At 40.9% G+C, this 15,259-nt stretch overlaps 1 protein-coding gene and 6 non-coding genes across 8 annotated transcripts in view; 4 read left to right on the top strand and 3 right to left on the bottom strand.

The window, feature by feature from the left end:
• Positions 1 to 9,248, bottom strand: part of hps5 (HPS5 biogenesis of lysosomal organelles complex 2 subunit 2) — a 31,400-nt gene extending 22,152 nt beyond the window's left edge. For both annotated transcript variants that reach the window (XM_022226852.2, XM_087130207.1), the window contains exons 1-6: positions 9,155 to 9,248; positions 7,156 to 7,294; positions 6,680 to 6,790; positions 1,047 to 1,108; positions 567 to 750; positions 193 to 323 (exon numbers count right to left, since the gene is read on the bottom strand). In XM_022226852.2, coding sequence (XP_022082544.2) covers positions 193 to 323; positions 567 to 750; positions 1,047 to 1,108; positions 6,680 to 6,790; positions 7,156 to 7,278 — 611 coding nt within the window. In that variant the 5' untranslated portion in view covers positions 7,279 to 7,294; positions 9,155 to 9,248. The remainder of the gene's footprint in view (positions 1 to 192; positions 324 to 566; positions 751 to 1,046; positions 1,109 to 6,679; positions 6,791 to 7,155; positions 7,295 to 9,154) is intronic.
• A 2,162-nt stretch (positions 9,249 to 11,410) lies between these two features.
• Positions 11,411 to 11,482, top strand: Trnaq-cug (transfer RNA glutamine (anticodon CUG)). The gene has a single exon. It is a non-coding gene; the product is annotated as a tRNA-Gln (tRNA).
• A 401-nt stretch (positions 11,483 to 11,883) lies between these two features.
• Trnar-ucg (transfer RNA arginine (anticodon UCG)) lies at positions 11,884 to 11,956 on the bottom strand. The gene has a single exon. It is a non-coding gene; the product is annotated as a tRNA-Arg (tRNA).
• Positions 11,957 to 12,911: 955 nt separating this feature from the next.
• On the top strand, positions 12,912 to 12,983 carry Trnaq-cug (transfer RNA glutamine (anticodon CUG)). The gene has a single exon. It is a non-coding gene; the product is annotated as a tRNA-Gln (tRNA).
• A 581-nt stretch (positions 12,984 to 13,564) lies between these two features.
• Trnaq-uug (transfer RNA glutamine (anticodon UUG)) lies at positions 13,565 to 13,636 on the top strand. Its single transcript has one exon. It is a non-coding gene; the product is annotated as a tRNA-Gln (tRNA).
• Positions 13,637 to 14,220: 584 nt separating this feature from the next.
• Positions 14,221 to 14,292, top strand: Trnaq-cug (transfer RNA glutamine (anticodon CUG)). Its single transcript has one exon. It is a non-coding gene; the product is annotated as a tRNA-Gln (tRNA).
• Positions 14,293 to 14,820: 528 nt separating this feature from the next.
• On the bottom strand, positions 14,821 to 14,893 carry Trnar-ucg (transfer RNA arginine (anticodon UCG)). Its single transcript has one exon. It is a non-coding gene; the product is annotated as a tRNA-Arg (tRNA).
• Between the last annotated feature and the right edge of the window lie 366 nt (positions 14,894 to 15,259).

Genomic DNA, 15,259 nt, shown 5'->3' with positions numbered 1-15,259 from the left:
TGTAAATACTTATAAATAAACAGGTTCTTTGTAAAGAGGTTCTGCTCAGTTGCAGCAAGCTTTTCCCTATGATCTGCATACAGGTGCATTTTCATTAAAACAATGCTTAAATGTATATTGAAAATGAAAACTAGTCACGCCATCATTCCACAACGAGGCATCGTTTTTTTCAACTTTGCCTCCTTTACTTACTTTTTTGTGTCGCAAATGAAGCACTTGGTTGCTGTGGAGGTGAGCAATTTGTCATCGCAGTAGTCAAGCTGAACAATGGCCGAGTCCGCATCCATTACCAACTCGGTGGGTAACTTGAAAAGGCCGGCCATCTACAAGCACAAAAAAGATTCGCAAAAGAACAAAATACTCCTTTGCAGCTCTGAACTCTGTAACAATCCAGCTCCACCCCCACTAGCATACTTCACCCTCGGTATTCTCCAGTCAAACAAACGCGTACATGTGCAACACAAAAGCTGCTGCATGTACCCGGTGACGCACATGACGTACACAGCACCATCTGGGACTTCACGCACGAGACCAATGAATCCACGCACGTTTGCCCGTTTGCGTACCTTTCGATGGTAGACGTTCAGGAAGGTGACACGGCCGTGGCTGTCACCTGAGAAGAGCCGCTCGCTGGCCGTGTCCCATATCATGGCCGTCACGACGCCATTGCGGTGTGCCGATGACACAGCAAGACGCTCCGACTTGGTCCGTCTTTCAATGTTCAGCTCCCACGTGATGACTACACCTTGGCTAGATATGCAATAAACAGCCAGATATTAATAATTGTTGTCGCAATGAAAACAATTAGTTCTAAAAGCCTTCTTTAAAAATAAACTTTAGCTCTTTCATTTTATGGTTTGAAAATGACGCAACTTGGCACTTTCTTAAATATTTATGCATACGTAGTGCTGTTCTCTGCTGGAAAAATCTGGGCAAGGTATTAACACAAGAATCAAGTTCTTGACATTATTTTCATCAATTTTGGCAAAACAGCTAAGAAAATCTGAAGAAACCTCTCAAAAGATGCAATTTCCATGTACATGTACCTTGTTGCCAGGCCAACCAAGTTATCATCAGGTGCAAACGTAACCCTCGTAAGGGCCCCTTCCTGGAATGTTGAGGAAAAAGGAAAAACAAAGCATAAGCGTTACTACAACTGTACTAAAACATCTAACAAAATTCACAATGTGTATTGTACATACAGCACAAGCACCGCAGTGCGTCAGTGACGAGCAAATTAAAGGTGGATTTGAATTTGAAATTAATTCTACAGAAATGTTTTACATGTTTGCGACTCATTCCGTTCTATATCAAATTGGGGAGTATGTCACACTTAAGGCCCCTTAAGTGTGACATTTTTGGTGTCCGCTACACCTGACTTATGAACTGTACATTCGAAATGGAATACATCAGAAAGTGATTTCAAACTGTTTTCATCCGTTTGCCAGGAACTGTTATTTGCATTATTTAATCATTCTTGGAAAATAAAGAATGTGTTCTACACTTACAAATCATAACAAAATTGTAAACTTCCCACTAGCTCACGGGTGTCCCAAGGCGAGGCAAGGGGGACATTTATCTCCCAACCCGGAAACAAAAATGAAGAACAAACAAGAAAAATCAAGAGGAAAAAAATAAAAGAAAAAAATAGAAAAAGATGAAAATCCCCACTTTGCTTAAAAAACTTCAAAACTGACTTTCTTCCAATGTTATTGGTCTATCAGTTTGCTTTTGAGTACTTTGTACACCCCCCTTGGAAACTGCCCCCCCTTGGTAAAAAAATGTTTGCCTTCTCCCCCCTGGTCATGTCCATGCACTAGCCTGTCTTGTTGCTGGGGGTAAGGGTTCACTTCAACTCTGTGCAGTTTCTTCGGTGAGATTACCGGCAGTGTTGTGTTCAAGTCCATCACGAGTCCTTTCACAAGTCCCTTCACAAGGCCAGTCACAAGGCCAGTCATAAGTAACAGCTCATTTACATGTAAATAGCTTATGAACTTGGCCAATTTCATTGCGCTGCTTAAGCAAAAAAAGTTTAAACGTGAAAAAACCTTGCTTGACAAATCAGGTTACCAGCCAAAACTTCTTGTAATGTATATTGCTTTGGAATGGTATTTACCTGTCTTTTGGTTAGCATGACAATCACATAGAGTTTGAGCTGGTAACCTTTGTTGAGCAAGGTTTTTTTGTGCTTAAGCAAATTCTGTGGTTAAGCAGCTCTGTGAAATTGGCCCCTGGCTTAAGTCTGAATGACTTGTGATGGGCTTACAGAGACTTGTGATGGACCCAAATACAACACTGGTTACCAGGTTGTCATGGATTCAGTGTATTCCTTGTGACCGTTTGTCTTGCATTACCTGAGCTACTTTGGTTACACAACAAGTTTCTATCTGCCTGGGAATTCATCTAACAAAAGCAAAACCGGAGCAGTCCAGGATAATCAACATCAATGAACTTCCTGCAATTGGATTCTTGATGTGCTCCAAACACACTGACAACCCTGGGAATTTTGGGCTCCCTTGACTTTTTGCTCGGTAACATCCTACCCCGTACATGTACATCCGCCTGGGTAATATAACACCGTTTGTAGGAAAACCGATGCAGCATTCTTGGTGTTAGTACAGTACATGTATGAAGCATGTACATGTATGGTGTTTACAAGTGTGAAAAATTATCAGATATCGGGTGTGTCATACATGTACTTTGAGACCAAAGCCTCAGTTTTAGCAAATTTTGGGCAAGTGAGTACCTGTACATGTAAGTGATAACATGCTGATAAAAGACAGAGCCGTAGCCCTGAATGTCCATTTCAGCGGCTGAGGGGCACATCATTCCAAGTCAATACTGTAAATCTGATGCAAACTCTGTGCTGGGATCTGGGGAAGATTTGGCTCAGGCCAATGAGGGGTAATAGACCTTACTCACACAATGGCCATTTTTTATCTTATTCCCCAAATCTGTTTCACATATTGCAAACTGTCGATTAGAATGGCACCAGACTGTTCATCATTTCCGTGATGAGTTCCAAGCCTCCCTTTCAACAATTTTCAGAATCTAAAGAAGGTACAAATCCGTGTGATTAATCATGAACTGAAATTGTTCATCAGCAGGTGCAAAATTGTCATGAACTTTCATTTTATTACTTTCATAAATTTGTAGACTCAATATTCAGAAAGAAAGAGTTAACCTCGCTTTCAAATTCAATATGGCCGGTCCTGTGAAAAAAAGTCTTTCCAATGACTCTGTGAACAACTACTGTACTGTAGAAGCATGTTTAAAAGAGTAGTCACATCAAACACCGGTAGAATTTAACAATTCATTCCATTTTTCAGGCAAAAACAAGCAAACACATTCATGGGTATAGGTGAGATACGCATATTAATGCTGAATCTCTCTACCATGCTTAAACCAGCAAGATTTCAAGAAACTGAAATTGTAAACTGCAGGTTGGGGTTTTTATGTTGGTGAAGAGAGTACACTTTATTTTCAGAACTTTTTACATGTTTAATTAAGGTCCATGTACATTGTACATGTACATACATGTAGCATCGCAGATACTCGATGTATATGTACAACTGTACATGTGCGTACATGTACATGAACACAGTTTGCTACATGTACCGGGTAGATTTAACCTTTGAGAGTGTCAAAGTTATTACTTGAGTATACAAGTACATGTACAAGTACAGTCGTTCTATTTGCTGATTTTCTTTTAAACAACTTGCTTTAAAGCTGGTCACTGATGTCAGGCACGCTGTTAATGTCTTCTTTGTATGAATGAGCCAATTCGGTGTTTTACAAAGTCACGGTCTTTCGGGAACAAAGTGCGTGTGTAAGTCAGCGTATGTCTACGCTGATATCACAGACTATCAAGCACGCATGTACACTGTTCCCGAATAGCCTCGTACTGAGCATGCGCTGTTGGAATACCGAACTGGCTCATTAATAATAAAAATTACTGCTTAGTAGTAAAACATAGTATACGGTGCTGTCGCTTATACATGTCAGAGGACTTGACCTTATTGTTCTCTGAAGCCATAAAATACAAGAGATAAGACAATGTACTATACAGTACTGTGAAACTATGAATGAATGACTTCATTGTTCTCTGTACGAGTAACAATGGAGAGCGCCCTAGCCAAAATTAGTAATTTGTAGCGCTAGGTCCTTTAGGCTCAGAGTACTATGTACAGTAGTATTTGATAGTACTGAGTCATGTAAGCCAAATATGTGAAGGACCGTTAGGGTTAAAATAAAAAAGGCGAACAAAGTGCTGGTTGGTTTTTGAACTGTACACGTACCGTGCATCATTTAAACAAATAGGGAATGGACAAAGATACACATGAATATCCCAATGACATGGGTCATTCTATAAATTTGGGGTCCACTTTCCCATCTCTGTTACGTTTGGCATGTGATTTTCTTTTAGTGTTTAGAACCCATTCTTTAATTTCAAAAACTAAATAAGTACTGCAAATTACCTGCCAAACAAATACAAATACATGTAGTTTGAAATCATTTTCAGTGATACATGTATATCCTTTGTCAAACATGTCAGATGGTATACATGTACATGTCAGAGGTAACAGGGACGGAAAAATGTCACACTCTGGACCTCAAATTTATAGAACATGTAGAATGACCCACATTTTTTCTCAGAAATTTTGGACTCATCTACATGTAGTATTGATTCCGAAGGGAAACTGATTGCAAGACATAAATGTCACGAAACACAGCAAAAAGGGGCCAGTAAGCTGCACATTGTACCATCACATCAGCAGGATTTCCTTGATAAGTCTGACTTTTTTGTCATGCCTTGAGGCTTCTGTGATATTCTCTGTGTGTATGGATGCAGAAGCTGTAACTGGCTTGAGACTGGAGAGCGATTTCTGTTTCAAAATTCAACTCAAGCATCATTTTGGTAAACCAGTTGGTCAATCTGGCCTGTCATTTTTATTTTTTTTTACTGCGAACGGCAACAAAAACCTTGTAAGAAAATTCATTCTAGTAAAATGACCTACTGTACCACTCAGACTAGAGCTTGCATGCTTATTCACAAACTTGTGTAAAATGTCTGTGGGTGTTGAAACATTTCCAGAAATTTACAACCACAGACTCAACCCTGTCAACACAGCTAACCTGCATGGCCCCCTTTACTGTGTCTGTGTTTAATTCTGCTTATCTCTTTATAACAGCATAATATCAGACGGCCTAGTTGCTGTTTCAAGTCATGTTTCTATTGGGAGAGCTGGACTCTGGCCTCCACACATTGCACAAAGATAAAGACAATACAGACACTAAGGAGATCAGGAAAAATCAGACTGTACACTACAAGTACCTGTACATTGGGTTTTCTGCTTGAAAAGGTCAGGAGTTACTTCAATAAGCCTACTAATCAGTGTGTTTTTAACACAATGGTTACATGTACCATTTGCCACTGTGGTTTCTCACGAATTTAACAGTAAAGAGCAATGGGCTCCAATGCATGTGTACGGTACATCAGAAGAGATTTAACAAATAGGGTTGTAGTTCCAAACTTCTCTGCATCATGCTTAGTCATGATCAAGAATGTAAACTAATTAACTTTGTTTGTTAGTGTGTTGGGTTGTTTGTTTGTTTGTTGGTATGTTTTTTTCTGTATTGCAATGAATGATTGTGCAGGGAATTGGACTAAAATTTGCCACATTCTGCAAGTACCATTTCTTCAGTCCATTATGACAGTTTCTGGCACTGGTTTCAAATTTGTCAATTACATTAGAGGGTGTTTTGGGGATTCGTATATTTGGAAAGACAATTTATGGCACCAATCAATAAATAATCCTATTGAATAAAATAAAAACGATAAACAAGTTGTGATACATCCGTTTCCACATTAATTAAAACTTAAAACTGTGCTTAAGATAATACTCAAAATCTCCAACTGAATACAAATGCACTTGTCCCCACAATGACCATGAAGAGAAGGCACATACATGTAGGGGGAATTCCAGAAATTAGGGGTCCATGTTCTTTTTGTGTCCCTGTCACATCTGACATATGATTTTGTAAGTTCAGAACACATTTTCTAATTTCCAAGAGTGATGAATCAATGCAAAGTACCTGCCAAACAAAGAGTACTAGTTTGAAATCAATTCCAGTGATATTTCCATGTCAAATAACAGAGGTCAGATGTAACCGGGACGCAAACAGGTCACATTTTTGGACCCCTAATTTCTGGAATTGCAAACCAAAAAACAAAGAATCTGTGTTTAACTGCTCATTCGTGTTACCCGTGACTTTCCCAAGCTGTTTTTGCTAAGCACGCCTTCATTTCCAAAAAGAGATTTTTCTTTTCAAGTTTCTTTCAGTTTCACAAATTTTGCATACACTGTCATTGTTGTTCGTCACAACTGAAAAGGGAAAGTCAAATCACTCAAGCTTTGTTTTTTAACGTACATGTATAGTACTTCAGTGACACCATCCAAATTTGTCTTTAAACATGTTAAAAGGATGACCTAGTTGAGGTTTTGTTTCTTTTTTGTTCACACAATGCAGACTTTGCTTCCGGATTTCAAGTCAATTTCAATGCCCTGGACTTTTTTTTTTTTACCAAGCTGGAGCATGCGAATTTCTCTACTCCACAGACAGAAAAATGGTTGGTCCTATACAACATGGCACATTCTCAGCGTGAAATGTGGCTCACCGTGTTGGAAAAAACCTGAAGGTACTTGAATGAGCTGCGATGGAAGATGTAAAGACTCCCCGACGAAGCGCCCAGACCGATGTAATTCTTGGACACAGCTATGCAAGTGTACTGTGCAGAAAAAAAGGATTTACAAAATTTTAACCTGTTAACTGACAGTCTGCAACAATGTCTTTGCTGCCTTTTTTTCGGGGGGGGGGACATTTTAGATACCGGCAGTTTAGTGAGCAAAGTGTTGACATCAGCATCGAGTCGAACATCAACAATGGTTCAGCCGTTCGGTCGGTTTAATTGTTAAACCACTGTCACTTTCGGTGTGTCCTGGTGACGTTGCATGATGTCGTCAAGCCATCGTTCAAGGTTAAGTACACTTTGAACCTGAATGTACTTTGATTTCGAGGAAATGGCCCATGGCCCCTAAAACTGCCTCTGGATTGCGGAAAATGATCTGCGGCTTGACGGCAAACACTCCTCACCTTGATTCGGCCGGACGCTTTGATAGGCGCGGTCAAGCTTTCGGCTGACGTCAGCTCGGCCAGAATGTGGAACCCATCCGGATGGGCCATGGTGCCACTTGCACCGGGCAAATGCTCAGTCATGTCAGCACAGCTTCATCTGTCAACGGGGAATGACAAATACAAGGGCATCAATTATTACAATAAGACACCTACCGGTACAAGAACATTAGTTCATTTCACTCGCTCTTGGTTTTAAACTTTTCAAAGCCTATATACATGTATGTACTCACATACACTTTCAGACTTTACACTCAAATTATTTTCACAGCTACAAGCAGGGCAGTCTTCTGACTTTTCAGAAATCAGAAGATTTCTTTCCTTTTTTTACCTTGAGGGAGGTTTGGTCGGTTGGGGGAAAAAGGGAGGTTAAAAAAATGATTTGCTCGTTCCAAGATGTTCTAAAGCTCAGATCTTTGTTTCTCGGTGAGAAATTTCAGGCAGGGTTGGTGTCAATAAGAAAGGGTTTTTTCCTTGTTTGGAGCCAAAAATAAGGGGTCGGTCGGAACTGAGATCAATCTAGAATTGATTGCAGACACTGATAATCCATTATACTGATCGACTGATTGGGTTGAAGCATACATGTATGTACTGTACATGTAAGCGAACTCAAATTACACGCATGAGCAGAGTGTGTACGGTAGGCCTGATGAGTTGGTCCATCTGACGACAGCATTACTTCCATGGGTACAGCATACAGTGTACATGTATTTACACGATGGGCCCGATCGGTCTGCATGATCGCCCAATCGTGATGTGCTTTTGGTCAACACTGTGCTGTAGACCTACATGTAGTAACTACATTTCTACTTCCAGAAAAGTAAGGTAAGGTATACCGTAAAGCACCAGCTTTAATTGACCCAATTTGCTTCTATTCATAGCGCAGCTTTCATCAAGAGGGTGACAGGAAACAAGGAAAAGACAGGAGCTGTGTTGCAATGTACATGTACATGCTGCTGATTTTCTGTGGTGTGGATGGGCAAAATACAACTTTCATTATTGCAATAAGGTGAATAAACCTCCCAAGCAGACATCTAACCTCACCAAAAAGGGATGTATGAAATTTAGTTGCTCAAATACTGAAGCTGTGACGGCAGAGTAAGTTGGCACAATCGAAACAGCCAAAACTGTGTTGAAGCACATTTGTACATTGCTATCTAAAAGGTTTGTATAAACATTACAGTTCTGGAACGGGAACATGGAAGTACCTCAAACTAAAAACAGCCAGGTCCTGAACTTTCACCATTTACTGTGAAAACCAACCAGACTTTCACAGTAAGTGGTGAAATTAAGGACCTTGCAACTGCAAATTCACAAGCCACGGAGGTTAGATTTTTAGACTTTGGGCCTAGACCTACATGTACATGTACCCCCATGATGTAGGCCTACATGTACTTCCATTTTCGGAAACAATCTAGGGCCTAGGCCTAGTCTTTCACAACTACTGTTGAGGATCGTCATGATCGTGCAGTAAGATGGACTGATCATGCAAAGATCAACCGATTACGCCATACTGGGCGCAATCGGCTGATCTTTGCACGATCCCTGATGACCAGTCAAGAAAACAAGTTGTGCGTACCACCAGTCAAGTCAACAACACATACATAACCTACACTGTACAGGTACAACATGTACCGTACAAAGCAGCTGGGCTGCACTCTTTCGAATTTTGTTCTGGAGCGGTCATGATCCAGTACAAAATTCGAAAAGAGATATACTACCGCTCCGCTCAGTACACAGAATACACAGCCTAGGCCAGCATGTTTTGCGTACATGTAGATGCGTTTGGGGCTGAGCCAGGCCTACCGTACGTGTACGTACGCCCACCTCCATTTGTTTAGTTTAGGCCTGTACTCGAAGTTCACCAATCACGCCGATCACTGTGCGACTGTCCCTGAATTAGCCAACTCTCCTAAAACATGTCAAAACATATTCAGCTGACTGAAAACTAAGAACAAACCTTGCGAAAAAGACGATTTTTCGTCAACATCTTTCGACGCCTCACGAGGAGTTCGGGTGTTGACTGGTTGAGTGTACCATACTAACTGATAATCACATGATGTACCGAAGCACGCCCTCTTTTGACGGCACACCGCCAATCAAATTAATTATCGGGCTGAAGCCGCCAGCGTACGATTAAGCCTAGGCACGTACCACTTTTACTAACCGTCATTTCAGGCGCAGAGAACTGACGGTTAGTTTTGAAAGGAACGATGGAGGGTTTGCATGGCTGCCATCTTGCAGGCCCAGCTGTTCATTTGTTCTACAGGGTATCACAAAGGAGGATTCCCAGTGGAACTAAAGGAAATGCCCTTCAAAATGACTACCACTCCACACAAAGCCTATATTGCCCTTGCTTCATGTATTCAACCGCATAAATAATTATTGCTTGTGCCAATGTTTATTTGCGTGCATTCTGTCATTTATGTATATAACGTCTGGGCTGGCCAGTTAACGGTTGGGTTTTCTTCCCCGAAAAAAAGCAGCTGGGGTGGGTTTTTTGCGCATATTCTTCAACTTTTATTTCCGGTGCCCATAAAATGTTTAGGGAAGCACAACTCTTGAGTTTAGGCAACAGGATTTTCATTCTCCCCCCCCCCCGAGTTTTTACGTTCAGCCGTTTTTCAAATGCTCTAGTAAAAGTTGTGGCGCGTGTCCAGACGTTCCCACCGGCGAGGACCTCCCTACCAGACTCAATGAATGCAAAGCCCATTGCAAAAAAGGAGAATACGACAAGTCTGCCATCATCAAGCAGTCCCACATCGAAGATCACAAGATCGACTGGAGCAAAGCCGAACTCCTCACCAGCATCAAGCACTGGTACCCACGCCGCATCAGAGAAGTATCGAAATCACTGAGAACAACATACTCACACTTGTAAGACATCGGTTTCCACATCAGCGACATCTGGCGTCCCATCCTCACATCCAAGTCCAATGCGTCCCCTATACCTACAGGACATTTCCAGGCTATTGGTCCCCTACACCCTTGGCTACCTTCCCCCACACTCCCCCCCCCCAAGCCACCAGTTGCATCCTGAGTTAACATCCTCTCCACACTTCACTGCCCTCATCACTGGACCCTCTGCAGTCTCCTGACGATGGACAGAGCATACTGTCCGAAACGTTGAGTGCCACCGTTTTTTTTTTCATACTCAAAAAAGAGATATATCCATGGTGCTACCGCAAACCTACCTAGTTTTTATCTCTTTTGTAAGTGTGGTTTGGCTCCCTAGCAAATCGCCCCCCCCCCAAAAAAATGGAGGTCTTTAAAAACTCCGCGTGTAGGATTGTCTTCTGCACTTTTGGCCCAACCAAAAACAACGCGTTAATACGTCAAACACAAACATGAAAAAAAGGAATTCTTAAAGAAGTGTAGGCCTACGCGTCCTCCGTGGAACAAATAAGGACAATTTGTGTGTGTGTTTACACGTCATCCAGCGACAACTGGTTTTAAACGCGGAAAAAATAAACTGCCACGCCTCAATTCAAGGTATTGGTTGTTGAAGACTAAATTGTTGCAGCGCAGGTGTTTGCTTGATATTGCAACGACATAATAGGTAACAGCTTTGATTGCTGAAATCGACAGGGAAAAACAAAAATACTTCTCAAAATCATTCGACTGCGAAGGGATTCAAACCTGAATCTCCCGATCCAAAGCTTGATTTTCATTTGAGAATGCACTGAGGGTAACGTCCGTCTTAACACACAGGCTCTCGGTTGACTTCGTTGTACGGTTGAAAACACTACAGTGAATTCCGTTGCTTGGGTAATGAGCTAATTTTTAGAAGTTAGGATATCAAGAAAGATACATCAGCTTTTCCTGCTACTGTACCGCGACTTTGACACGAGACTTGCATGGAAAAGGGTCCCATGATGTAACGGTTAGCTTTCAAGACTCTGATTTTTTTCTTTTTCAGTTCCATTTGGAATCCATGATTATTATTTTATTCCCATTTGGAACATTTGATGTTGGAAATTTCATGGAAAACTAATGAAACGAGACAGACACGTTTAAATTCAGTTTCTCTTGCCAAACTTATCAAATAGACTATCATAGAGCCGACCGACACCTCGATTTAATTTCATTGTTTCTTTTTTAACAAAGGGAACATTCGCAATCACTGGGTGGATATACAACTCTTTCTCATTCAGTATTTAGTGACCGGAACAAGCATAATGTCACAAATCCATCAATTTGTAAGAACGTAAACCAGGGTCCCATGGTGTAATGGTTAGCACTCGAGACTCTGAATCTCGCGATCCGAGTTCAAATCTCGGTGGGACCTGGCTTGCATTTTTATTTTCTTTTTTGACCAACTGATAATGACTTTTTCTTTTGAGGTAAAACGTTTACAATAATTTGCACTGTAGTCTGGGTATGTTATTTTACGCGCAATATGTATGTAGTTTACAGTATAAGAGGTTTGCGGAGCTGCCATCTTGCAGGCCAGTGCTTTTGCTCCACAGGGAATGCACAAAGGAGGGTTTCTCTCTGGAACAAAAGAAATGCCCTACAAAATGGCTACCACGCAAATCTTCTGCTGCCCTTGCTTCATCTATTCCACCATATTTATTACCTGTCGTGAATGTTTATTTGTTTTTTAACTTATTGTATTATCCACACGGCACAACAGTGGCAACTTTGATGGCTGATATCAAGAGGGGGGCAAAAAAATCTTGAAACCATCGACCACGAAGGGATTCGAACCCTCAATCTTCCGATCCGAAGTCGGACGCCTTATCCATTAGGCCACGCGGTCTCCGACGACCTACGGACGGAGTTGCCTCCATCTGTGGTATAGTGGTCCAAGTTCAGACCTCGATGCGACCTGCTTTCCTGTTTTGAACACCCTAGAGTTAAAATGAATGAATTGTTGTGTTTGACAAAAAAAGCTTTCTAAAATGAACAGACTTCAAATACAGTGCGTTTAATTTCATGAATATTATTGTAATTTTTTATTTGTGTTGTGCACTCTAAGCACACGACAGTTTTGAACGATGGAAGAGTACGTGTGAAATGTATTAAATCTGAGGGGCGGACGCATTCTGACAGCTACTTGCAATAGAGGCCTTGCGTGGTAGCCATTTCGCAGGGTAGTTCTCTTATTCCACAGAGAAACCTCCTAGTTCTTTGTGCGTACATTGTGAAACAAAAGCACTGGCGCGTATTAAAGATGGCAGCCATGCAAACCCTCATTTGACTGGTCGATGACGGCTCCTCGATCAAGAACACTGCTGTCCATGTCAAAAGATCTTTCACTTCTAACAGCCAATGCGTATCAATCTATTTTATATACATAGAGAAAGCAGTGGTAACCAGTAATCGCCACAATGGCTTCTCCTTATTAGGGCCTATGGGGGCTGCTTTCAATATGTTCCTGGATTTGTGAGTTACCACTTTAAAAAAGTAAGACGACCACGAAAGTCGTCATACTTACCCTCAATCCTCCGATCCGGACTCCGACGCCTTATCTATTAGGCACGCGTCCGACAACCACTCACCCTTTAAGAACTGAGAAGGTGCGTGAGCACTGCAGGATTTTCACTGACTTCTTTATAAGGTTCAATATTGTGCAAGGAATTCCATTGTTGGTTCCATAATTTATCTGCTAATTTTTAAAAGGTAGTATATCAGAAAGCCTCATCATATTTTTGTCTTATCAAAATAGTACGATTTTTGCATGATGACCAAGAAAATTGTTCAATATAACCGACGGTCCCATGGTGTAATGGTTAGCACTCGAGACTCTGAATCTCGCAATCCGAGTTCAAATCTCGGTGGGACCTCTTTTTTGTGTGTACTTAAAAATGTTTTTGCATTAACAGATCGTGAATGCATGATTGCTTTTTTAATCCAGTGTTTCATAAAAAAAAAAAACAACTGCCGGACAAGAGATCTACCTGAATGCAATGTGTACGAGATGCACGAGCTCTGTCGCACTTCACCTTTTCTTTTGCTAAGACCTTGAGCGATATTAACCTGTTCCCCATCCGCTTCCTAGGAGGTGTCAACTTGGACATTCCATCGGACTGCATCTGAAACCGTTTTCCAACTTCGTTTCTGCCTCAATGCTATCTGCAAAGTTTCTCTGCTTTCTAGATGACGGCTGACCAGTCAGTGGGGATATCATGTTGGTGTTAATATTGATGTTGGCGGAGCGGGTTGTCTTTTATCAGAGAGACACTTTACACTTCCCAGGCACCTTATAAATTTTATAATTTTTAATTTTGTCTATAAAAATACCTTATAAAATGAATTGTGCCGTTTTGGGTTTTAGAAATAAAAAAATAAATCCCAAATGTGTGTCAATTCATTTCTCCTGTCAAATAATAATCTAAAATTTTATGCAAATTATAACCCCTCGGAGGGTCCCATGGTGTAATGGTTAGCACTCGAGACTTTGAATCTCGCGATCCGAGTTCAAATCTCGGTGGGACCTTTTTTTTTTCTTCATCTATAATGCGAAATATCCGAATGTGATGGGACATGAATGAATTTTTTATTCACATTTTTTCCGTACCATTTGAGGTCCGTATTATTCCCATTCGGAACATTTTATTTGTACATTCACAGAAAAATAACGAAACGAGACATACACAGATTAGTCCAGTTTTGCTACTCAAATCTCGTTCAAATCTCGGTGGGACCTATAGTTTTGTTTCATCTTTTGAGTACGCCTTATGCGAAATTATAACATGGATATGTGTTTTAAACTTTCTGTTCCAGTGCTAGTTTTAATCAATATTATTTTATTCCCGGATGGAAGATTTGATGGTTAACGTTGCATCCACTGAAAATTATGAAACGAGACAGGCGCATTTCAGTTTATTTATTTATTTGTTGCTACAGTTACGAAGCAGACAACATAAGGCCGACCGACACCTTTGTTTTCATGTTATTGTTTTCAAACAAACGCAAAAATAAAACCGTTACTGAACGGATATGAGCTCTTTTTCTTCGGTATTTAGTAATCAAAACAAGCAATTGTCACAAAATCCATTAATTTGTAAGAACGTAAACGAAGGTCCCATGGTGTAATGGTTAGCACTCGAGACTCTGAATCTCGCGATCCGAGTTCAAATCTCGGTGGGACCTGACTCGCATTTTTATTTTCTTTTTTGACCTAGTGATAATGACTTTCGCTTTTGAGGTATAACTCTGACAATAATTTACACTGGGTAAGTTATTTTACGCGCAATATGTCTGTAGTTTACAGTATGAGAGGTTTGCGGAGCTGCCATCTTGCAGGCCAGTGCTTTTGTTCTACAGGGAATGCACAAAGGAGGGTTTCTATCTGGAACAAAAGAAATGCCCTACAAAATGGCTACCACGCAAATCTTCTGCTGCCTTTGCTTCATCTATTCAACCACATTTATTACCTGTCGTGAATGTTTATTTGTCTACATTTTATCATATAAAAGCACGGTATATAATATTTCCTCATAATGCGGGGAAAAGTAAGGTGCCACGCTTCGATTGAACGTTTTGATGATTTCACTGGCGCAACGCATTAGTGTCCACTTGATTTTACAATTTATTGTATTATCCACACGGCACAATAGGTAAAAACTTCGATCACTGATAACAAGAGAGTGACAAAAAAAAATACATCTTGAAATCATTCGACCACGAAGGGATTCGAACCCTCAATCTTCCGATCCGAAGTCGGACGCCTTATCCATTAGGCCACGCGGTCTCGGACGAAGTATGGACGGAGTTGCCTCGATTTGTGGTATAGTGGTCCAAGTTCAGATCTCAATGAGATCCGCTTTCCTTTTTTGAACACCCTAGAGTTAACAGGCATGACCTCGAGGTCCGAGACAAAGGCATTCGAAACCAAGACCGAGACACAGTCCTTCAAGACCGAGACCAAGACTTCTGGAGCGAGACTTTTGCAGGTCGAGACCGAGACCGAGACCAATCTTTAGAAATGTATACTTTTTATACGAAGGTAAACAAGGAAAAGGTACATAATTATACTGATCATGTGAAATGAAAAAATAATACATGTTACACACCAAACATAATAGATTAAATATTTCTTCGAGACTTGACACTTTCT

This window comes from Acanthaster planci, linkage group LG20 (genome assembly GCF_054643075.1).
Source record: "Acanthaster planci isolate LZ-2023a linkage group LG20, COTS_SCS, whole genome shotgun sequence".
NCBI lineage: Eukaryota > Metazoa > Echinodermata > Asteroidea > Valvatida > Acanthasteridae > Acanthaster > Acanthaster planci.
This window is presented reverse-complemented; position numbering and strand designations above follow the sequence as displayed.